Source organism: Anopheles stephensi, chromosome 3 (genome assembly GCF_013141755.1).
Source record: "Anopheles stephensi strain Indian chromosome 3, UCI_ANSTEP_V1.0, whole genome shotgun sequence".
NCBI classification, from domain to species: domain Eukaryota; kingdom Metazoa; phylum Arthropoda; class Insecta; order Diptera; family Culicidae; genus Anopheles; species Anopheles stephensi.
In genome coordinates this window covers 12,602,571-12,628,044 of record NC_050203.1, presented here as the reverse complement: position 1 = coordinate 12,628,044, position 25,474 = coordinate 12,602,571, and the positions used below count along the sequence as shown (strand labels likewise).

The 25,474-nt window shown below is 44.8% G+C and overlaps 1 protein-coding gene across 11 annotated transcripts in view; it reads right to left on the bottom strand.

The window, feature by feature from the left end:
• LOC118514267 (RNA-binding protein Musashi homolog Rbp6) overlaps window positions 1–25,474 on the bottom strand; it is a 529,948-nt gene that overhangs the window by 279,133 nt on the left and 225,341 nt on the right. For all 11 annotated transcript variants that reach the window (XM_036060991.1, XM_036060996.1, XM_036060995.1 and 8 more), the window contains one exon: window positions 21,649–21,690. In XM_036060991.1, coding sequence (XP_035916884.1) covers window positions 21,649–21,690 — 42 coding nt within the window. The remainder of the gene's footprint in view (window positions 1–21,648; window positions 21,691–25,474) is intronic.

The window sequence follows — 25,474 nt, the reverse complement described above, 5'->3', positions numbered from 1 at the left end:
CGTAAAAGCCTTCAGTAAGTGGCTAATTATTTGTGAAAGTTGGCAGACATTTAAATCTCCACTGAAGCGTACCTGAATGAAACTACCTGAGCTTGATGGTGGAATAACTAGAAAGAAAGAAAAAATCCTACAGAACTAGAGCAAAAGCTTTCCCAAATTTAATCACACAACCCTCGCGTATCATAATGGCATTTTTAAGAACTGAAAACGATTCACGCGTCCTTCGCACGATCACGACCTCGTAACAAAGTCGACAAACAAGTGATTTTGCGACACTATCTTGCATAACTTTTACCCCATCTTTGTGTGCTCGCACACCACACCCGCATCATGTCCCGGGTGTTCCGCGGTTGTTTCAAGTGCTCGTTATCACTCTCTCCACCAGCCAGGGCCAGAAACGGATCCTGAAGCACTGAGAAGAATAAAAAAAAGCACACACCGATCCTAGTCTTTCAAAACCAGAACCATGCTAACCAAAGGGGTGGAAAGGTGGGCCAATAAGGGCTGGAGGGTGATAAGGAACACTCGGACATGGACACAGAACTTTACCGTCCACTCCGGTACGCTCAGACTAGCAGACACAGACCAAGATGCTTATCCTTCTTAGCGTGCTTTGCTGCAACTTATGAGCCTGAACTTCAGCCCCCTGCTTTGCCTGTGTCCACCACCGATAGGGAGGATGGCAAGACGAAAGGATCATTGGGAAAGGGATGGAGAGCTGCTTGCTTTACCCTTGCTTCTTCACGAGGAAAAGCACTGCATTCTCTCGGCGGATTTCCCTCTCTCGCGCGCGCACATTTCTGGGGCAGATTGCAATTCAAACTCTAATTTGGTCCTGGTTTGCATTTTATGCAAATTGTCCAATGAGATCTCTCCTTTTTTTTTGCTTCCTCGCCCATTCTTTTCCGTCCCGATATGTGAGCGTGTATATTGCAATCGTATGTGTCTGTCTGCCTGCTTGCCTCAATGTCATCACCGTGGATGAGGTGAAACACAGTTGCATCAAAGTTTTCGGAGAGGGGCAGACGCTGGGTCTTAGCGTTTCGAGTTCAAGTTTATGGGGACTTTGCTAGCTGGCGCAGCAGTAGCGCACCGAAATGAACTCCTATTTCCGACGGGAATTCGTTTCCCCGGATGCATTTCGAAAGAAAACTGCTTAGCTTTTGGAAAATACCCATCCATACGGACATGTACGGCCAACTGCTTCCATCTATTTCCTCGACCTCAAGCACACACACACACAGTGCTAAGCTTAAACATGATTGTACGAAGATATCATTTCGCTAGTTGCATTTGAGTGTTTTCTTTTCGCTTTTTTCCATCACGAAAGTTGATTCGAGGCAACGCGGAAAAGGTGAGTTTAAGGAAGGAAAAAGTTTTCCACCAACAACAACTTGTCCTGTGCTGATGCTACCGAAGAGCTTTCCCAACAATTTCCCAAACTCATTGGCTGAAATGGGTCGTACACACACACACACACACACACACTGGTCGTAAGGAAACTGACAACTACGACGACGACGACGATTCCACCACATCGTTTTCGGCCGGGATGGTTGGCATGAGTTGGCGCGTTGCAAACGGACGGACCATAAAAAAACGCAAGCCACCTAAAATCCACCACGAAATGTGGCATAATGCGCCACACGAGAGATGTGAGGTGAGGTGGCGGAGGCCATTGACGGGTGCAATGTCATTTGAATTTCATAACGGTCATGACGCGAGATTAAACCACAGTGCACAAATAGTGAAATGAAAATGAAATAAGATAGAAAAAAATTTGGTTAAAACCCAACACATCAACGCACAATAGTTGAATGTCAGGTCAAATTAAGGAAGAACTTTTTTTATGGTAATTAAAATAGTAAAAAGGCTAGGTTTTGATCTCAAGTATGAAAGTGATTTCAGCATTGTATAAAGATTAATAAGCCTCCATTGTCAAAAATTCTTAACTCTGAGGTACAATCAAAAAGCTTCAAGGCGACAATTATTTCTTATATTGAATTCTTTGAATATCTGTGGAGAATACGAGGAAGTGAGACGTTAATACCAATTATTTTGTGGTCAAATTACTTTTACTTTTAATTTTCTTTTTATTTTTTTATTTATAGATTAAATTTATTGTCTTAAAATTTTTCTCAGTAACTGGAATAATTGAAAAAATCTAACAAATCTTCTAATCTTGTAAAACCAAACATTTTTTTTTTTATTCATAAAGAACTGCCTGGCCATATTGCTTAAAACCAAACATTTATCACAATGTCTTCTGCTGGACCATTGTGCCTCCAGTTCTTGGTACATATTTATTTTAACCCTTCCAACATACTCTGGGAACCCATTTCCAAGGAAGCCTTCAAATTAGGTCGATTGTTTGGTGCATACGGCTAGCGAGAGCTCATCATTCCCGCAGAATCATCCAATCGTTCTTTAATTTATGGTATGTGGAGATCTGATGGGCCCGTACCGCGAGCAGAAAACCAGCAGCAGCAGCAGCAGCAGCCGTCCCGGTCAGGACAATGCGGCATCCGATTGCTTGCGGGACAGTCCTTCGAAACCTTCGTTTATTTCAATTTTTGCTCGAATTGTATCATTTTCATCAAACCAATAGTTTATCTTCCATGGCGATACAGCCGCGGCTTCGGTGGCTCGATCGATCGATCTTCCTTCGGTGCTGAATTATTGAATAAAATGTCGCTTCCTGTCAAATATTGAAACGTTTCTCGCACGCTGGCAGTGCAATTTTCGCCCGCTTGACCCCCCCGCAAGCTGTTGCTGCTGCTGCTGATCCCTCCCATCGGTGTCGGATGTGTTGTGTACTCACGCTCTCTCTCTCTCTCTCTCTCTCTCTCTCTCTCTCTCCTGCCGTATGTGTGCGAGTACGTGGATGGTTGTGATAAATGAAAATGGGATAAGTGATGGAAAAGCCTGCCGGCGTTATTCTGTGTAAAGCTCGGCAAATGCACATTGCTGCTGCTGCTGCTGACTCATCGCGCTCGCGTTTAGCGTTCGGTTCCATTGCGCCACCCATTTGCCCATTTTCCAAAGCGGCGAATATTTGCAGTCGCTTTTCCAATTTAGTACAATCACATCACCGTCACCTCCGGACTCCGGAGTTCCGTTCCTGTCGAGGGTAGAGCGAGAGTTCGGGGTCGAAGCAGTTGTCGGTTGACAACTGCTAGTCCTGCTGCAGTACTCACCCCACCACGAGCCGATTCAATCGATCCCCTCATCCTGTGTATGGGGGTGCTGCAGGATGGACGGGAGGTGCCACCCAGTCCAAATGGTGCACAGTTTAATTTAACGTTTATTATCTTTGTGCCAAAAATGATTCGATTGACACTCGCAACGGTGCAACACGCTAGAGGAAACCAGAGGTGCTTGGAAAGCGCTACCCGTAGCTAGGTTTTGGTGTCAGGTTTTTAGGGACACGCGCATACACACGGGTTCAATGCGGGCCAACCCCCGAACATATTGTCACCCCCTCGCTTATTGTTTGGTGGTGTGATTGGAGCAACCGAGGAATGGCCACGTAAATCTACCGAATTCCTTACAAATACACGCGGCGTGTTTCATCGCTAACGCGGCCACGGTTTTCCGATGAGGAGGGAAACCCTGGCCATCAGACTATGCCAAGGCGCACAATTCAATTTATTCATTAAACACTATGTGTCAATTTGCCCAGCCGAATGTGACGCTATTTTCGGAACCAATCGCCCACATCCCCGCAGCCCAACTCGATAGCCATCTCTATCGATCGGGATGAGTTTCGCCCATGTGAGTTTCCTATTTTTTGTTGTTCCTCTATGTGTGTGTGTGTCCATGCATACCCTAATGGAACCACCCATAGTTTGGGCCGTGGGGAATGGATGCCGGGGCTCGGGCTGTCGATTAATAGCCCATGCATTGGGGGATCATATTTTGAGGATGCTGCTTCGGAGTGCACTCCCGGCCGAGTGCATTCGGGTGCATGGCTCGGACAATGCAGCTTCATTGTGGTTGTGCACACATAGACGATGAGTTTGTTTGTTTGGGTCAATGTTTGAGGAAACATATTTGATCGTTTATCTCAATGGCGTTTGGTGTTTGATTGAGACATTGCCGGCTATTAGCAGAGGCGCGAATTATGCAATGCAAATAAGTCGGGGGTAAAAAAAACAATAATGAAGAGATTCATTTTTTTGAATGTTTGAAAACACAAAACTTTTTCATAATATTATGTCAATTTTGTTGCTGTTAAGAACTTAACAAATTGTTGGATAAGAATTAAAAAGCTTAGATCAAGTCAAAGTATATTCCTCATTATTTTCATTTCCCTTGTTTTTAATGTCCCGTATTAAAATAAAAAAACAACTGCAGATAAGTAATGAAAATAGTAAAATTAGAAACAAACAATAAAATGCATTCTAAGGGAACAGCAAAAGGAGTAAAAAATAAAAATCTGTTTGAAGCAAACAATATTGACTAGAATTCTATAGATTCATTAGAGCCGAGCATTCATTCAATCTAAACTGTAACGATTCATAAAGTGAAAAGGCACAATAGCGGGGCACTACAAAGTAATAAAAGCAATCGCAAACCCGCAAGACATCATCAATATTTGTGGTTGTTCTAGCACAACATAAAAAACGACGTATAAAACAACCACACAATTAATCATACATCACCAACGAAAAAGCCAGCCGAGACCCCGTTGAAAGCGCGTAACGAATATCTCAACCTCGCGACAACGATAGTGACAACAATGTTGTTTGTGCAACAACAACAAAAAACAGGCTTATGATTGTTTTCGACCCGTGGCTACAGTTCGTTCCTTCCTATTGCTGATGGGATGTGGTTTGCGTATGCACTCACCAATTGCTGTTACTGTGCCAGACCGGCGACTGCGAGGACACCCCGAATGACTGAACTTCCATCCAAAACAATTCCACGAACCAGTGAATCGGTTTGGTGATGAGTTTTCTAGTTGTGACATTTTGCGGGTTGGTTTTTTTACAGTAAAGTAAAAATAATAACTTTTCCCTACCGGTACAGAGCAACCAGCACAGATGCAACGGCAGCAAGATGGCAAACCCGCTCTCCCCAAAAGGGTTGGACTTTTGTGCATTGTGCAAAACCACCCGGTATATGCTGTCAAAACAAACAGGCTGTTTATTTTCCAACTGATAGATAGACACTTCATTTTCGAATTTTTTGGCTACGCGTGCATTCGGGCTTGGGGTGCACCATACGCTCGAACGTGCGCCACACTGTCAACGGCGCGTACTGTCCCAATGTTTTTATTCACGATTTTAAACAAAAAAAAACACAGAAAAATATGTTTCATTTTCGATTTGTTTTCTATTGTTTTTTAAGGTGTTATTTTTTGCATTGTGAATGCGCCTTTTTTCATAATTCGCTTTTTATATTTTCTACTGGACAATATTTTTTTGTCCTGAGAAACAAAAAAAAAAGACCATGCTTTCGGGCGTTCATGTGGCGATATCAATCGTGGTTGATGTGCTGATTTTCATTGTACCTTTTTTCCCTCCATTTCCCTGCCCAACCTGAGCCCAATAGATTGCTGTTTTCGCCGTTTTCGCGCAGTTGACTGTTTTGTGTCGCGCTTGCCTTCCCGGATGAATGTATTGGTTGTGTTCTGATTGTGTTCTTTAGCTCCCTTGTACTTTTGGTATGTTGTTGCTTACTGTTTTGCGTACGTTCTGCAACTGCTAGCCCTTAAGGCAGACCCCGCTTTTGCCGTCGGGTTGCGGTGGGTTGGGTTTATTATCGCAATCATATTTTTTCACTCGCGTCCCTCGGCGGGTCCCTTGCCCACCGAACACCGAGCCTGCCATTGCACCAACATTGTGTTTTGCCAATCGATCCCATTCGGTTGGGGCGGGTGAGCTGATGGTAGTACAATTTGGTTGTATTTTGTTAGCACTGTCAATAACTCAATGCCTAAGCAGTGCAGTGGTGCCAGGCCGATAGAGACAGGATTGCCTTGGGCAAAGGGAAGCAGAACAAAACAGCAACCCCCGAAACAGATTTCTGTTTATTGAAAGCGTGCTGATTCGCAAAGATATTGATTTTCTATTGCCATGTTCTAAACACACGTCGGCGGCTGATGTATGAACAGTTTTTCTGTTCGATTTTCCTCCCACCGGGCGGACGAATGTGTTTATGCAAGGTGTGAATACGCAAACAAACGAATCGTATAGGGAGGAGGCTTTAGTTTTACGATTTTTTGCTTTTTGCAATTACATGCTGATACGTAGATTACACAGCCGTGTTGTTGATGAATATGCCTACCTGAGACTATTTTCGGTGAAATGATAGCGATTTTTTTCCCAACAACAGCTTGGACAGAAGGCAGTCATATTCGATGTTTTGTTTTGTTTTTCTGAATAAAAATTGTAGCATAAAGGATTTTAAATTTATTCATTGAGTCTTTGTTTTGATTGTTTAGACCACGGTATTGTTGACAATGTATCCTTCGAAAACGTGCAACTTTGAGGATAGGTTCATTTTATTGTCCTGTTTTCTGGCGGTGTGTTAAAGCGATTTCTTCTATTTTTTAGTTATTATGCCACATAATAGGCATTCGAAGCAATAACATCAATTATCAATTTGTGTATTTTTGCTAACAGAATACTTATTGCGGCAAACCTTGCAACTAGTGAGGAACGCTCTGAATACTTACTTCAAATGCAATGGATATTTACAAAATTTTATCATTTCTGGAGAAATTAGAAACCATCCAATAGGGATCAGAATCCTTTCACAAAACATGATTTTATGTCTCATCAGATGCTGGGGAAACTGAAGAAAAAATACCAAGCCTTCATTCATCTGATAGCTATATTGAGGAGAATCGTTGATTCAAGGGCAACCCATATTAAAGCCGTAGCACCACACAGAATGAACTGTTGTGAAGATGAGCTTGCCTTGAATTGCTAAGATTACAGCGGATCTTCTGTGAAGAGCAGAAGGAATTGTGGAACACACTTCTATTGCAGACCCATATCCTATCATTTTGTAGTCATTACAAATTAGTATCTGATATTCAAGGTCCAGACAGAGCAATAAAAGCCAAAAAAGTTCCTGCTGGCTGACAAACAGTTACTCGGAACAAGGTTGAATTATGTTTTGATAGCAGTTCTTGTTTGTAATATTTTATCATTTATTTTAAATCAAATAAATTAATATACAACTCCTTAGAATTCCATACAGAATTCTTTTAAACTTTGCTTGTTCAGAGACCATCTGCATAAAATACACAAAGATTTACTACTTTATATTGCTCTCTTAGTACATGTATATCAGCACAAAACAATCCCCAGTAGAATGTTTCTCAATACGCTGCTTCATACCGGCCAAGCACGAAAAACACATTTTCCCGAGACAAACCTGCCAATCATGGCCAATGTTTCGATTCAATCGATTTGATTTGTTTGCTTCACCAGTTTTTTTTTTTGCAGAACGGTTCCAGCACCGTTTGAAAATAAAGCTGCAACCTCCACCTCCAGCTAAAACATTGTACAAGAAACCAGCTGAAAAGTGATTCAAATTGGATGTGCTAGGTATTTTATCAAATTTGAAATTTTAACCTCCATCTGCCGGGTACGAAGAGGATGTTTGTAAGTGCCATTGCATAACACACACACACTTGACATCGGATTCGATGGCCCAATGTCAAATCGGGACTCGATACGAACGGCGCGAGAAGACGACACTATCGGCATACTGATGGTGATGATGATGATGATGATCGGCGACCATTCCAACAAACCCATTGTACAATGCTTGGACCATTTTGCTGCAGCGTGCACAAAATCGCATTCGGAAGTCTACTGGGCAATCTTTCTCGGTCGACAATTTCGACAGTCCTACGGGACGGTGATCCCATCCAAAGCCCATCCCTGGGAAGATACTGAGAGAGTTTGTGAAGGTCGCAACTGAATCCTTTTCGGGTGCTGCATGCGCACCTTTTCGGATGCATTTCGACACCGGTCACCGTTCCTTCGCTCGGTAAGTGTAAAATCCGAGCATCGATAGTCAATGAATTGTAAATTTTTCAACACACACACACCAAAGGGAGGCATCTTGTTTTCTGGCTGCCGAGCGAGCCTTTTCTTTCGTACCGAGCTGATGAACGGGCATTGAAAAAGTTTGGGGAAGCCTGTGGTGGATGCAATCGGAGCACTAGAGTGGGTTTTGACAGGCTCTTCATACACAATCACACAGAAACACATAGCTGCAGACAAATGGAAGGCACCGCTTGTAAGTGGTGATGCCGGTGCAGTATTTTTCGGCGAGAGAATCGAACGATTTGACATCGTACAAAATGCAGGTGATGTAGTTTAACGGTGCATATTTCAGTGCAAAGCTTGATCGACAGCAGAGGTACTGCTGTAGGAATTATTTATTTACGCAGGACATTAGTTGGAAAATGGGTTTGGAAGTTTTAAGAGCACTCAAATTGATTTTTAAGAATCAGTTTGGAAGGTTAAGTAATTCAATGGAAATAATTCTAAATTAAAGAAAAAAATCAGTGTAATGGCTATTACCATCAACTATTTACCTATGAGTTAGAAGTTACTACACAAAACTCATTTGATTTCATTCCGTACCACACAGCAGCATTGATTTCCATTCGCTATTGCTACCATGTTACCATACACGATCAACCACAGAATGGCAAAGACCTTTCTTTCCAGAGCTTTGCCCGCTCACTTTCACAAAACGAACGCACAGCATCGTAGCGTTCCAGCAGATAGAGCACCCAGCAGTTTTGCTACTGCATTTGGTTGTGCCGGATAGCAGCAGTCTTGCTTTACTGCCGTTGTTTGTTTTCGCCAAACCTTAGAACCGACACATCCTTTTTCGCCCACATTTGGCATTCGTTCACACGATTCTAAGCTTTTTGGGGGAACGCGAAGCACTGCCGAGCAAAAACAAAAAAAAAACAGGCGGACTCACAGTCCATGGAGCCCTATTGCTGTTGGGTAGCACACGTATTTCTGCTGAGAAAGAGGCTACGATTCCACATCGCAGCCAGTCGATTGTTTCTAGCGTACCGGTTCGTACATTCATACTGCTGGTTTCCGAGTTGCTTTTTTCCGTCACCCAGCAGCATCCCGCAAACATCACAACATCGATTGAACATCGTGTTGTGCGGTTGTGAAATTTATTCGACGAACGACCCGCACGCCCCATCGTAATGGAGCACAGCGCACAGAACAGATGTAGTTATTATTGTTTACCAAAACCGCTTGTTCATAAATCAATCACGGCAATCTTTTTGATATATTAACACCGGAGCCGGCGTCGGTCGATGCGAGGCACAAGTGGGTGTTTTTCGTGCTAACCGCGCCCGACAGTCGATCGTCACCATTGGAACCACGAGCTCCAATTGTCTGTGGGCTTATTGAGTGGATGGCAAATTGAATGGCATGTCGTACAGTGGTTGCGTACCAAACAACACGTTTCGCAGTTTTTGTTGTAAACCAGTTAAGGTAAGAGACTTCTAAACATTTGATACAACTACTAAAATATTCCACTAACCATTAAAGCAGCTTCACGATCCTTGCAGGCATCAGCGAAATTTGTTCATCTAATTTTCTTATTTACTTGATGAGAAGTTGTTTATCTTCGCCTCCATCATGACTATCGCTTGGTCATAAACCATGTCCTTCCACTTAAACCATTAACAAATCCTAACCGGAACGTCCCGATTCATCCCCCCCATATCATCTACCCTTGCCAGGAACGAGAATATTTGAGCTCGACCAAAGACATACTGCGTCCACCGATAATAGAAAGCTCACAGCCAAACAGAATAACTCACGGGAGGAAAAAAAAATACCATCAAAACAAAAACAGAAACCGAAATCTTCTTCAACTGCAAATGCCAGGGAAGAGAAAAGGTTTCATTTCAATATGATTAATTGCATTTATATTACTATTTCTGTTTCGTCTACTACAGCGGACCGTTCGATCCGGCCAGTCACGTTGTCGTTGCCAGCGTGCCAAGCCAGCTAGCGAAGCCAGCCAGCGAGCAAGCCAGTGCCACTCGAGTTTTCTCATCGATGATATCGCTTTCTGAAGCAGCCGTTGGTGGAGATGTTCATTCGAGACGATAACCCAAGCTGGAAGGAGCGTATCTGGTTGGTGGAAAACCAAAACACTGGACAGCATTGGGGATGAGAAACCGGTGGGAGAGGGTGGGAAAAACTTTTCCATTCCCTCAACGCCCTCACAGCACAGTGGGCCCCGGCAGTAGCAGCAATGAACCAGGAACGGAAAATGGCCATGCAGTAAATGGCCAGCAGCTCCCTTTCGCCCTTACCAACCCTTGCCTCGTGGAAACTCAAGAAGCGGTTGAGAAAAGTGTCTTGTCGTCGTCCAGTCCAGGCGCTCGCTCTCTTTCTTACTATCGCCTCCTTTACGGCACCCGGCCCAGGAATGAAACTAAAGGAAAACGACTCTTTTATGAACAACATTATTCAGATTATTGTTCGTAATGAGATTTTAATAAGTTATGCGATATCGTCCTCTGCAGCTCATAAAACCACCCCACCCCCTTTCTCTACCAGCGCACCGAGTTCTCTCAACCCACGTAGCTGCTGCTCCTGCTGCTTAGTGTAATTGAGCGCCTAGGTGACGTAAGTGGTGGCGGTGGTGATGGTCTTCTTCCCACCCCTTTTTCCTTCTTTAATGGTGGGGTAGGAAGTGGACGGGACGGGAGTTTTTCGCAACAAGGAGGATGTGTACGCTATTGTGAGGCAATTGGTTTCCGTTCGATTACGGGGGTGCTCACGGAGCGAAAACGCGCTGGGTGGGAACACGCTCTGGGTGTTCTGGTAAGGAATGCTACTTAAGTGGCTGGTTGTTTATTTATTTGACAAATGAGCAAAGGTAATTATCGTTTCGTGATACTGGGCATAAGCCCAGAGACTTACGACCGGGTGTAAGGCGAGGGATTGTAAGCTAGTTGTAGCTTACCTTAAGGTTTATGGGAGGTTCCGGAGAGAGAATAAACAAAAAAGTCGTGTTAAAGCGCGAAGTTTTTTAAGAAGGATAGTTAGCAAAATTACTACGATAAGGCGAACTTTGAGCGGAGTAATCTGTTTTCTTTTTTAATTGCATGCACTTTCCTTTCATTTCAAGTTCCACCTATAGTAAGGAGGCTAATCTGCTCCGCTACCATTCGTTGATCACAATTCTTGATTGAACAGTGCCATCAAATATAGCAACATGGATAGCCTGTAGTGGACTCCAAATATATTAAGAAATTGGGGTGTTCCGGGGGCGATGGAGGCGTCGGTCTCCTTTCGGCAGGCTCAGGGTTAAAATCCCTTCCAGACCACCTGCCCGTACGCAGGACTCTAACTATCCTTACTTACTTATCAGGTGCCTGGCGACTGGCCCTGCACTCAAGGCTCCAGGTACGTCTGGAGGGCCTCGTGGCAGTTCGGTTTAACGTCTGGTTATCCCTCCCCCCCCCCCACGTACAGACAGACCAGTTGCTTGATCTGCCCACCTCCCTCCTGTTTAGCATTGTTCCACCATCAGCTCAAGGGGTTGGGACAGGCCCGTGTACCAGAGCTTGGATATGCGGTGGGGAAAGCTACCACTCTGTACGACGAGGACGTGACGGAATAGGAGTTTGGTGGGAGAGCCTGTGTAACCCCGAAAGGAGTCTCGGATCCTGTCCCATTAACAGAGCCTTTAACTATTAAGCTACGGGTAAAATCAAGTCACAGAAAGTCAGAAGATAAAGGAAGAAGATTGATATCGAATTTAGCAACACAGGTTGAGACCGAAGAATCATTCTTTGAACAACTCGTAACGTTGCTTTATTTTTGATAGCTTGAGCATAAATTTCTATTATTTCTGATAAATTGACTGAACTTGGTCGTAATTTGTTGTGGTTTGTTTAAGTTTATAAGTGATCTTTATGTGTTGCTCGAACCTACTCAAAGAACTTAAGCTGCTCAAAACGTTAATACAGTAAGCAATTAATGCAATTTTTTGCCAATACACTTTCCCAAAACTACCTGGTTTTCACATAGACCCACCAAAACTATTGAAAAACACCATACAACACGCAGCATTCCATTATTGCATTGTTCGGTCCGCAAAAGTAACACCTTTCACCGGATGGACACAGTAAAATAGCTTTATTGATAAAGCCTCACTCGGGCTGCCGTACACGAAACATGACGCACTCATGTTGCACTGCTGGCACTGTGGAGCCCGATCCACAAACAAAACGAAACCTGTACAAGGGGCTCACTAAAGCATTCCATCCAACCGCCTCCACAACCACCTCCCAAACTCCAAAACTGTACGGCACAAACGAAAATGTTCCAGTGACATTACGAAACGTACACTCGCTCTCTTCTTGTGCTTCGCACCACCACGGAGGCACTGGAGGAGGTTTTTGGTTTTGTCTTACAACCATGTTTTTACGGGCTGCTACGGCCGTTTCCCTCTAAATCGTTCAAACCCATGGACGGGAGATGGGATGGTGGAAAGGAGAGCGGGTAGGGGTGGCGGAGGCTTTTGAAGCCCCGGGAGCCTTTCCGCCGTGAAAAATTGGTAAAGTGACACGTTAAAATGCTGAATCGAACTGTTACTGGTCGTTTCGCACCCGTTTTCCCCGGCTTTTGCGGCCTTCCCCCGCCACCGAGCATGAGAGTTGGCAACATGGTTTTGCCGCCCACCGTTGCGTACACCCTCCCGCCCCCCTTTTTCACAGCATTCCTGAAACCCCCCAAACGAACTGCATCATTGCACCAACCGGGGCAAGCAGCAGCATGCTGTGGGAAAATTCCGGCAAACAGCTCACGCCAACCAGCCAGCCAACTAATTCTACGGTTAGAGAATGTGTAGTGATCCGGTTTCCCCCGGAGCTGAGAGCCCGGAGCAGGTTGGTTCGGTGGTTCGGTGTGCGGCGACACATAATTTGTCCAATAACAGACAGTTTGTACAAGTAACATGTTTAGTCTAGTGACATGATGGAATTAAAATTGATTCTCCAGCGAAGGTTGAGCAGGGAGAGCATCCGGTTGCCGGTATGTGGTACATGAGAACGTGCTTTTCGGGATTTTGGAACAGACACCGCCACCACCGCTACCAGCACTACCTGCCACACCACCGAAACCCACATCAATTGTTCAATAAAGAACTGTGAACAGCACCTGAAGAATACACATTCATGTTGGGAAATAAATACGTAAAGCTGATGCTCTCCAGTTCCGAGCAGTTGTGTTATCTTTATTTAATCTGTACACATCCGTATGCTGAACTCTCGGACACTGGGGCAAGTAATTTATGCTGTTAAGACAAAACACTGTAAAGGGGACAGTTTAGAGAGAGAGAGAGAGAAAAAAAACGGAGAAAGCAGCAGCAACCTGAAAGCTGTGTGATGGTGTGTTAAATTGAAAGCCCAAAATTAAATTCTCTGTCGTTCATGCTACGGCTTCCGATGGTTGTTGAACTGCATTCGTTTTCATCATCATCATCATGGTCAGCAAATTTTATTGCCAGAACCTTTTTCATTCCAGATTTCAACCGAGAGTACGATTCTGCATTCTAGACTGAGCTGATAGGAGGAGGAGGATATTAATTAATTCAAGCAAATGCTTGAAGAACTGTTCTCTGAGCTTGTTCCACACCAGACTAGCATCCTGCAATGGATGTTTGAAAAAAAACGACATTCAATTCGAAATGCTGTCTCTTACGCATATGAAAACGTTTCGATGAAACTCGATTGTAAATTTAAGCTCGGTTGACAATTTTACCTCAGCAAGAGTACGTTCGATCGTTGAAGGCCTTCGGTGCGTTCGTTGTAACCTTCAAAAATAGGAAAATGGGGAGACTCTTACATCCAGGTATTGATTCCAAAGCTCATGCACACACTTACACAGCGCAGGGAATTGATGGTTCCGGCCGTTGTACACCTTTGGAAAATTAAAACCGGCCCGTAAGTCAGCAAGCTACAGGGCGTTTACATGCACACCGTGCTCTGAATCTACTTCAGCTGGCAAGGGTTTCTTAGACATTTCAGTGTGACTTCGGTGTCAGCGGAAGTAGCCCCTCTTAACCAAACAATCGAACAGATGCTTCCTTTGCTCCAGCAAACCCGAGTCGAATGTTTACCAGCAACAAACACTTCCCGTCCGAACTGTCGAAGAACCTCTTCATCGTTCCGGGCCACACCGTACCTAAAGTAGCATAATTTGGCCTCACTTTGCCCTCGCTTTGCTTTACCTCCCCGCAAACGACTCAGCCATCCTTCATCTTCTAGTTCGGGCACCGTCCCGAGCCATTTCCCTGCCAAGGAGTGGCGAGTGAGCCCCGGGAGTGGGCTAGTTTTAGTAGCGTTTCCTTTCGCTGCCTACCGGCACCACCATGCGTCCCGTAAACGCTGGATGATTATAGGTGTATTGTTAATAAATTATCATATTATTTATTTATAATACAGCCCCCAGACTGGGCGAAACTACACGCCCGAGAAACGAAAACTAATAGCACTTTCATCATTGTCTTCTCGGCGAGCCAGGCGAACTCTGGCGCTCAGGTTGTTGGAAAGGATTCGGTGTGTGTGTGTGTTGCTTAGGCATTCACCAGCATTCGGTCGGTGGAGATGGATAGTGCCCTAGCCACACGAAACCCTCGGCAACTTCCGGCCTCATGCACCCACATGGCCGGCCAGAATCCCGGTCCCGTGGTCGTACCGGCCGAATCGTGGTAGCTCCCGGTGGTGGAGGTCGGATTTGCGCTTTGGCACACACACACACACGCTGGGGAATTTCCTTCCGTACTGTGTAGCGGTACTACTTCTTCTACTGCCCATGCGAACATCGGAAGATTTTCCCTTCCCAGTGGCACGGCTCACAGCGGCAACGCAAAAAGGCCAAAGGCCCCATTCGAAGAAAAACCGTGCTTTCTCCGCAACACTAACACTGCTTTGCGCAACGAAAGAAAAGCGATCAAGAGATAGAGAGAGAGAGCGAGGAAGGGAGACTAGGAAAATGGGGCTAAAGGCACACAAAACCAATAAGAGATATGATAAATGGAATTAGCATCCACAGCACAATCCGCAAACCCAGATGGAGGGTGGAAAGAACAATCCAGAAGAGCCAAGAAAGGGAGAGGGGGGAAACAAAACATATTTGCATTAATATTTCAACGTGGCCCACTATTACTCATCTCCTTTCCAATACACGAGGAGTTGGAGTTGTTGGAGTTGAGTTAGCAGAGAGCGTTGTCGTTGGAAGCTACATTTGTTTTTGTAATTCTTTTCCACATTCCTTTTTTTGCTTGAAATGAGTATAAATTGTCGATTGAAGGTGTTTACTTAGAAGAATAGAAATTGGCACACGATATTACGGGTCTCGAACGCACGTGGAGAACCCACCCAAATCCGTTTTCAATTTTCTTTCGCTCGGTGCCAAATTCTAACCGCCTAACGTCCCACATTCTAGATCCACTCGTGATACTAACAACACCCCTCTTAACTCCAATCGTTGTGGATTGCCGGGCCTCACTCAACGTAACACCGAACCGAACTCAAAATGGTGGAAAATTATTAATCAATTGATATTTCTTTCCCAACCCCAAAAAACAAATTCCAACGGTTGTAGACCTTTTCTTTTACCCTTGGAGAGTTCTTCAGGAGGTGCGGGCTTTTTTTTCTGCTACGCTAACATGACAGTTCTGCATGGCCACCAAATTTCTCGACCTCAATATACACGTGTGTTGAGTTTCCTTTTCTCTCCCGAGCCCTTTGCTATTCTTCTCGTCTCGGTTTGTTTGTTTTTTTTTTTTCCTCATGCCTCACACAAGACAAGCTGGTCTAGTTTCAGGATGAGATCAGATGAAAAAGAGACAAAAAAGAGACACCAGCACACACAAACACTCTTGAGCCGTGCCGGTGTCTGTTTCTGACAGGAAGATGCTATCCCAAGCGCGAACGAACAAGCCAACGAACGGTCGCCCTCGGTTTGGTGATGGGGCAAAAATGGTTAATAAATTGTTACCAATAACCGTAACCAGGACGGTGGGTTTTCCACCCGATACTCGATAGCATCGTGATAAGAATAAGACCACCCCATCCACCGACACCGAACCGAACGGTGGCCATCATCCGCATCTCGAGAACTCCGGGCTCGAGAACTTTTGTGGAAAACAATTGTGGATTTGACCGATGTTTCGGAATGATATATTATCCTTCGATTTCTTCTGGTTGTGTCGGCTGGCCCAACGAGAATCTCCCCGGCTCCGGTAGGCTCAGTGGGCTGGGATGTTCTCATGTGCGCATCGCATTGATGTTTGATTCTTCGATGTCTTCTTTTGTTAGTAGTAGCCGGTTGAGAATCCTTGTACTGGCGGAAAAGCATAACGATTCCAGGTGGTTGAGCTTCGAATGCCTGTTTGATTCGATTCTTAATATACGTTTCTTCGAACAACGGCACTCGGAAGGCAAAAGTTGTCCCCTGTCAATGTCTGGTCGTTCGTGGAAGCCATTTTTTTCGATTTCCTTTTTTGGTTTGGTTCACATGTACTTTAAGTGTCATTAGGATTTTCAAGTGTTTATTGATATCGGGGAGAAAATGCCACTAGAAGGACCGCTGCTGGGGCAGAAGGTTTGCTTATTAGCCCACCAGTATCATTATAGCGCACGTTTTCCTATTAAGGGGTTTTGCTTGTTAGTGGCGGTGGTTATAATGGACAGTTGTCATTTGTGATGCACGATGAGTGATCGACGACCGGGCAGGTCCTCTCCCCGCCCGATGAAACTGCCTGGTGGACATTAATTAAAGAAGGTAAACTCGACAGAAAAGGTCTAGCGAAACCGTGGTAGAGCATCGCCTTCCAGGACGATACAGATACAGTTATCTGTTGTTTTTTTTGTTTCTGTTTCGTTTTCAACAACCCACGATATGATGAATGATAAGAGGTACCAGTGACACAGAAGCGAAAATAAAGGAAAAAAGCCTCAACACCAACACGTATTCACCACTCGATGACTTTCATAATGTGAATCGCGGTATCAGAAATGAAGATATCACCTCATCAGCCGTGAGGTGGTGGTGGTGGTTGTGGTGCGTGTGCAATATTTCTGGCCACACCGAGTGGTAAAAAATCCTTGCCTCATCCACCCTGCTTGCTCTAATCTGGGAACCAGGGCAGAACGCAAAAAAAGGAAGGAAAGTTAAAACATTAATTAATTTGTCAATCTTTATTACCGGTGTGTGCGCGCGGTAGTAATTAAAATTAATGACCAACTTCGTGCTGGAAGTTGCACAATGGGAGAAAGATAGTTTTTTTTCAGTATACTTTCTCCCCTATCAGATATACCTATGTGAGTGTATGGGAAGGCGTGGCATTATGTTTTGTATTTGATGCCTGATGCCAGCTTCTTCAACTCAAGGTGAATTGAGAAGGAAGGAAGGCAAAAAAATTAATGTGACAAGGATTATCATCGATGTGGTGATGTCATGACAGTGACGAACTTTCGAGGAAGAGTCAATTAAGGCTTCAGAAATGAGGGTGCGATAAGAGATTTATTTACGTGCGGCATGGCCACAATGAATCAATAATAACTAATATAAGTCAGGAATTGATCGTGGCCCATAGATTAGGGAGAAGATGCTTCTGCCATCTCTCATATCCAGGTATAATAGGATCCTAGTGATCTTTTTTTTATCGGGAACTACACTTCTAAGTGATGCAGTTCCTCATTACAAAGAACTTCAATTATCTATAAACATGTTTATTTTATCAAATTTTATTTAAATTCTGAGATCATTTGTACATTTTTAATACAGTTCCTAAGCATAAACCTCCCACTTGTAGTCTAGTGAAAATAGATAATTTGTAGTCAAACGCTTCCAAGCATCAGCTTGAATACAAATCCCGCATCAGACAATGCACACAGCTTGCATTCATTCTGCGTCTGCTGGCTGCCTAGAAATATACCAATTATATTGCAATTCAATAACGTGCGCTAAATTAAGCAACGATTCCCCAATTGCTTGCCCGTTCCAATCCATATTCCACCCGGTGCCGCCCGAGAGCTTCCGAGGCATCGAAACTTAATTTCACATGCACATGCCACCTTCACCAAATCCCCGACACAAAAGGTGGAAAACGATAGTATACTCCATTTGCATCGATTGCTTTCCCGTGTGCGCCCATTCGAAAATGGAAGAGATACTTCTTCATCGCAAGAGCTGAACCCAGCGCAGTGATCATGGTGAAATCGAAATCTTTACTCATCTGTATATTCGCTTCATAGCACCGTTTGGGGCGGTTCGTCTATGGGATAAAACGAAGTGGGTGAAACACATCACCCATCGTCAGGACCGTCCGACCCGACGGTACCAGCATCGAAACGCAAATTCATTGAATTAGATAAATTTATTCATACTTGAAAACATTCGAAAAGAAAGCAAAAAACCATTCACAGCCCTCCAGTCGCACACCGTCATCTCACCGACGAATCGAATCGGAAGGATAAAAACCTGGTGCCGATAAACCTTCTGCACCGTGCTCGCGACCACCCCTTGATGGGGGGGTTGATGTTACTGTTTGATCACACCAGCGATTGATAAGGAATGCGAGGGGTGGGGGAAGGAGGGAATGTTTGAGGATGTTTGAGGTCGGGACGCGCCATGATAGCGGATCAAACGACCACCACCGACGAATGGTGGTGAGTGGTGGTGGTGAGCAAAAGAAGATGCCACCGGTGCCAGGCTCAAGGCGCGGGCTGTGGGATGGCAACTTCCGAAAAAGCATCGGAGCATTCGGTTTGAGCAATGATTTATGATGGCAGAGATCAGAAGTTCGGAGGAGTTCTTTCCCTCCCTTTCCCTGGGTATCATTCATCGTCCCCCAGCCAACCGGGTCTTCGACAGGTTCGGCTCCGATCGATCAATACGGTCGGAACACTCCGTCGGGTGAATGGATGGTAGCTCTCAGCTCAGTAAAGCGGGCGTACTGGTAAATCGTTCAAGGCTCAAGGTTTAACCCCCCGGACCGGGTGTGAACCGGTTTGGGGTGGAATTTAGGCAGTGCTTTGGTTCGGTTTGCATTTTAGCTGAGAGCTTCTGGGAAATGCTTTCACGATCGCTGCTGTAGGCTGACGCAGGTGTAAAGACTGTGCAAGAGTTAAAGCGAGCGGCTGTTTACGGTGAACAATTTGCGTGACACATATACGGTCGCCAGAGGAGTAAACAGCGATTATTTCGGGAACTGTTCCGCTAGCACTTCGCGTTTTAATGATTCTCAAAACTCTTTACTTCGGGCATCAAATGGAACTTAGGCTTAAGTAAGAATACTGAGACATTCGCTATTACACCAGGGCTGAAGCTCAGAGCTAAATTCATAGATTGAGAATATCTAAGGATTCGTTAAAACTAGTTCTAAGTAAAGATTTTTTTTAAATAAAAATCACTCACACTTAGCAGATTTCCCTACGAACTAAAGTTGAACAGAAAAACATTACATCTTGGTTTGTCGGTGCTCCAAGATTTAACTCTAGGCTCACCAAAAGCCCAAGAAACTCTGAAATATTTACGAAGAATTATGTACCACATTCCCAGTCCACCATGAAAATTATGCAACAAAACAATTGAAGTGCAAATTTCCTTTCCCTGTCGCTTCTTCCAATCCTCCTCCGCTCGGATTGTAAGTCACTCAACTTGATCCTACCCTACTTCAGCATCGAAATTCGACACAACTGAGTGCACGACACATTTTTTTTCCCGTGCCTCAAAATATGTCGTACAACTTTTACTTGACCACCTTCCCTAACAACACGATGTACTACCTTCAGCACCAGCTTCTTAGCCCAACGAGCTCGGGAAGAAGCTCGGGTTCGTGTCACAGCTTAACACCCGAAGCCTGGAGCAGTTTTGCTCGCTTAAGAGAGAACGAGGGACAGAAGAGAATGCAAGAAAAAGAAAATACGTCCCCAAAACCCATCAAAAGCACCATTACCAGTGTGACGTCCTAACGCCATCGCCCACCCGTCTACAAGATCATCCTGATGGGGGGGAAGAATATGGGACAAAAATTGTAGAGTGTATATGCGCAAATAACTACACTTTCAATACGGTTCGGCACGGGGCCGGCAGGTTGAAGGCCACCGTTTGGTTCCTGCACGATACAACAGGAAGGCCCCTCGAGGGCACACTTCGAGGACGCGAGGCGAAGGCTAGATTGTTGATGAGAAGTAATCGTGTCCTTGATGTCCCTTCGTCACCCAGGGACTGAAGCTGGGTACGAGTGTGCTTCACTTGAGTTCGCGTGAGCAGATTTTTCCCTCCCGGGGACTTGCTTGCTTTCTTGTGCTGTGACATGCGGCGTGTATTTTTCCTGGCTGCCTTACCCCTCGGGCGAAAGAGTGATCCAAAATTGATCCCCTTTCGCGTAGACTTTGATGGAAAACACTGAGTGGTGAAATCCACCAGGCTCTACTGGTGGATGGCAGACGTGAAAGGACACATTATCAAAGCCTATCCTTGGCGAAGGTTTTCCCCCAGCTGGTCAGTGCAGTTGCCACAGGAAAAGTTGGTTGGAGCACAAAGATTGGTAAGCGGGAAAGCGATCTCCAAACCGAGTATGTAAAGTTGAAAGTCTTGTTCAAAGTTAACTTTTTTCCTTGGACCTCCTATTACAGTCCCATCACAGCGGTGCTGTCACACTTGGCTGTTGTGAAAGTTGTTGCTGCTGCTTTCCCTTTTGGCTTCGCAACAACTTATTTGTGCATGCCGGAGCAGATTTCTTCCTTTTTCTTTGTTTTGTTGGTTATGTTTCACCCTCCAAAGTTTGCAACAAATTTGTAACCTTCACTTGCTCTTGCTTTTCAATTCTTATTCAATCCCGATGATGCAACCCAGCTGGCCGTTTCGGTAGACGACAAGCGAGGACTCTGCTTTAGGGAGTGAGTAGGGTGTGTGTGTGGAGTGAAAGCGGACAAAAAGTTTAAGGGAAAATTGTAAAGCAAGCAAACCTAGAATACGTTCTGACAGTGACAACGAACGGAGCCCTCCGGCAAAAGGGTAGCAGCGAACTGCAAAGCCGTCCAAAATGACATGATCGTGCCGAGTTTTTTGGAACGCAAAAGGAAGCAGGGCAAAAGGTTGATTGAGAGCAAATGTTGGACATGCCGAGTGTGTTCGAGTGGCACTTTTCGTCATTTAGGGACGCACTCACATTTTGGCCAGCATTGGACCTCGGGTAAATTAGCTCAGTAAACATATCGTTCGTTTTGGTGGAGCAGTACGCATCAATTAGTTCAGTCGCTCTCTTTAATATAAATATTATCCTGAACTATAACTACACCAGGAACATTTTTCAGGACTCTTTGTCAAATACTGTTTAGTAATAAAAACTTCCACACACAGTTCTTCCAACACCAGATTTGATTGGAAAAAATAAAGCCATGTTCCATTTACTGATTTGTGTGCAAAACTGTGACCTGACGTCTTCCTTTCGTATAACTTATTCTTCAACTGGAAAACAATTTGTAAATCGAAATAAATAAACCGAACGGAGAAGAAAAACATTTCTACCTCGCTGGCTCTCTCTCACTGCCTTTCTCTTGTGCTCTGTAGCCACCAACGGCCAGTACAAAATCACTTCACTTACCTTTGGATGTGCCCTCCTTGGAAATGCTACTTTGGGATCGATCTGGAAAAAAAGAAACAAGGAGAGAAGGAAAGAACGAAATAGAACGTTATTTGGTATTCGTAACAACAGGAGTGAGATAACATTAAACAAAAAGAACGATGAAGAAGAAGCGCCTCGATGGACGCCAGCAGTGCACGATGGTCCTCCATAAAGCATCGAATGGGAAGTGAAATCATTTAAATGAGCTGATTTTCATGCAAATGCACGAATATTCTTCAGTCGCCTTCGCCTCCCGACGCATCCCTTCCTTCCTCAGCTGTAAGGTGTGTGTGTGTGTGTCGAGAGTGTTTCTGCTCTATTGTAAGGTGGCGAATGAGAATGAAAGGCAGGCACACCACAAGAGTTAGCGAAAGAAAAACCACTTCGCTTGTTCGCTATTCCGTGCGTGTGCATCTGATGGGAAAGTGATGAAATGAATAATATGTAAAAACGATAGTATGAAAAACCTATCCTAGCGAAGGGTTTTTTGGTTCGGGCTGCGTCTAATGAAACGGTTCAGCCAGCCAGCCCAATGCAGCGGTGAATTCTTTGGTTTTGAAATATCTTTTATTCAGCTTCTGTGTGGGGAGCATGCCAAATGAATATGTTACCGCAGTTCGTTTGGGGTTAGAGAAGGTGATTTAGACGAAATTTAAATAGCTTTATATGAGCCACTTTTCACTTGGCGAAAACTAGAACCAAACTGGGTTTGAAATGATTGGCGAAACTGTTTTATCGCACTAGGATCGCGCTTTTGAATTATTTAAACTCAGCCCGCTTTCGATTGCTTTTATTAATCAATCAACAGATTTGCCACTCCGAAGCTAATCCATATTAAAGAAGCGCCAACATTTTGAGCAGCAGTCCCAAACCACGCGTGTGACTTCTTTTATGGGACACCCTTCGCTCTTACAACGACTCAATCAACCCTTGGGATTGAGTGTTGGAACTTCTCGCCATGGGTCGGGAATAAAATGTAAAACCTCCACCAGAAGAAGTGCGGCTGCAAGGTTCGGTGACTTTTTTCCAGCTGCTTCTCAACACACTACGGAGCGTTGAAATATACAATCTTCCCAAAAGGCGCCATCGGGAAACCCCCCCCCCCCCCCCCCAAATCCTGATCGGGAGCACATCCCCACCCGGTTTTGGTTCGTGGAGGTAAATCTTATAAATACTTCAAACAAAAACCTCTCACGCAGGTCCACACGGTCAGGCTGTTCGCTTCGTTCGATTAAAAATGTATATCCGGTGAGCCGGTAAACGATTTACATACAAAAAACACGAGAAATTTACATATTCAAGGCCTACAGGAATGGCCCGTTTCGTGCCGTACCGTACGCAAACACACTACTATTTTTGTATCTAGCGGGATATCCCTTCCCGATGCAAATTTCATCGAACCGTCCGAAGCGCCATTCGAAGATGTGCTGCCACGTGCGTTGCTCTCGAAGTGTGTCCGTGTGTTTGCGGGTGTGGATGGTCGTCCACCTTTAACCGACGGAAGACATCCATCAATCGTACGATCCGTCCCCGGCCGGGCAGGTGATTGAAAGTACATAAAAAAGGGAAATGCTCAAACCAATGTAGGCAAATCGGCAGTAAACGGGAACTTAACAGTCACACGATTGATTAAAGAGTCAGCAGCGAGATGGGTTCGAAGGGGGCATCCGAAACACGACGATTTGTCGCGCAGTTGAGATGGTTTATTGGAATGTCACACTTTCAAAGTGTATAAAAAGCGAAAGTTCATTGATTTTCTCGGGATTTTATCTCTCAGTTTTACAGGGGTTTTCGTGAATATTTATTTTGTTTTTTGGAGGCTGCTTTTTTGTAAACTGAAATTAATTCAGAAGATAGTGAGCGTCTCTTAAAACAAAAAAGGTCTGTAGCGTAAATGATTAAGAGCTTCCATATTAAAAAAGTATTTCGGCCTTGTGGACATCATCGTGGCTCATTTTGCTTTGAGGTCCCTTTGACAACAAGGTCTTTTTTGAAAACTGTGCTTTGCACACCTCAACTAGAATAATTCTTGGTTCATATGTTGGACACAGAGGCACCAGAGATATTAATTAAAAAAGGTTGAACAACTCGTTTCTTCGATAAGGAGGTCCTTTAGAAAATCTTTTCCATGGGACAAACATTATATGTTCTGTTTCAAGATAAGTTATATTGAAACATTATGTCCTTTGACACTTTAACTAAAAGGATGCTTGGTCGCAATAACTTCCAGAAAAAGAGACACTAAAGCTCCCTTCTCGCACTGTACGTTCTAAGAACATAAACAAAATTTCTGCTTTTATTCTAACCGAACCGATATTTATGTAGCTCACACACACGCGGCAAATGTTATCAGAAAACCCCTGCCAAAGCAAAACACCGCTGACGTCATCCCGCACACGAGGGTAACCTTTGGCTGCACTTAACCATTCATACCCACCGGCAGGGCACGTGTTACTAGAAGTCAGCACTTTTTGGGCTATTTTGCAAATAATAAAACAACATTCCGCTCTGCACACAGTGCGCCTGGGATGGGACCGAGTCCATTTCCCTGCTAGAAGTAGCAGCAGCAGCAGCAGCAAGCTTCTAAACCTTTCGTACGGGTTTCCCAACCGATCCGAACTCAAGACACCCGGAGAGTGAAATTAAAATGAATAATAAAAAATATTGTCCTCCCAGGAGATGATTTAACAAGAATTATGTTTGCCTGAGGCACAACCCATACCCTCACATGGTTGTGACCATCAGAAGAAAAAAACTGGTCCGGCTCCAGCGCGTCGGGAAGGTTGCTCACCGACCGAGTTTTCCACCCGACGCGCGGATCACGGAGACGGAGACTCGTGCACAAATCGTAAGATAAACATGTGGGTGACATAACACGCTTCGCACCATTTACGAACCGTTCGTAGCCCGGCACGGTTGGAGCTGAGGTGTAAGCAAACCCGCTCGCCCAAACAAGCCAACCCAATCGGTGAGCAGTTCTTTATGATTGTCGGACTAAGCGGAGCCCACTTTAGCATCCAGCAACAACAGCAGCAGTGAAAATAAAGCAAAGAAAAAAAAGCTGTTCCAAAACAAAAGATGCTCGTATCGAGCAAAACGCGTCTCTAAACTCCTGATACATAATCCGACCGAGGACGGTCGGGGCAGTATAAAAGGACTCAGGGCCGTTTCGTAGCCCTGTACCACTACTTCCTGTGTGTTGGATGAAGTAGCAGTAGGCAGAAGCGAAAGAACAAAAAAAAAAACAGCACAGGAAGCATATTTATTTTCCATCAGCCTGTTGTTCTCGGGATTTAGCAGCTTTAGAAAAACGCGTACACGTCCCCGGGTGCTGGCGGTGGACTGGCAGACGGACACAAAAGTCTCAAGATTAGTGGAGGATGCCTAAAAGCACCCTGTCAACGACCAGACGAAGATGTCCTCGCGAATTTCCGTTTCAAAGTGAAGGGAATCACAAAAAATGTGCCATCTAACGATAAAGAAAACCTCATTGATGGATAAAAGGCTGAGAGCAATAAAACAAAAATCAGGCGGGCAGGCTCACCAACACAGGCACACCATCGACGCCATATAAACTGTAAACTGGGCACCACAAATAAAGCAATCGTTAACGGTAGCATTCGGCCGTTACGCGATTCGAACGGCTCGTCTCGGGCCCGCAACGCTCCTGCCGGCCCCGTTATCAAACAGTCCACAAGACCGGGCTCGGTGGATTATATTATAGAAAGTCGCCCCCCTCCCTCCGAGAGTCCGACGGAAAAGAATAGAATGGTCAAACAACCACCACCGGGCTGTGCTCCTAAAC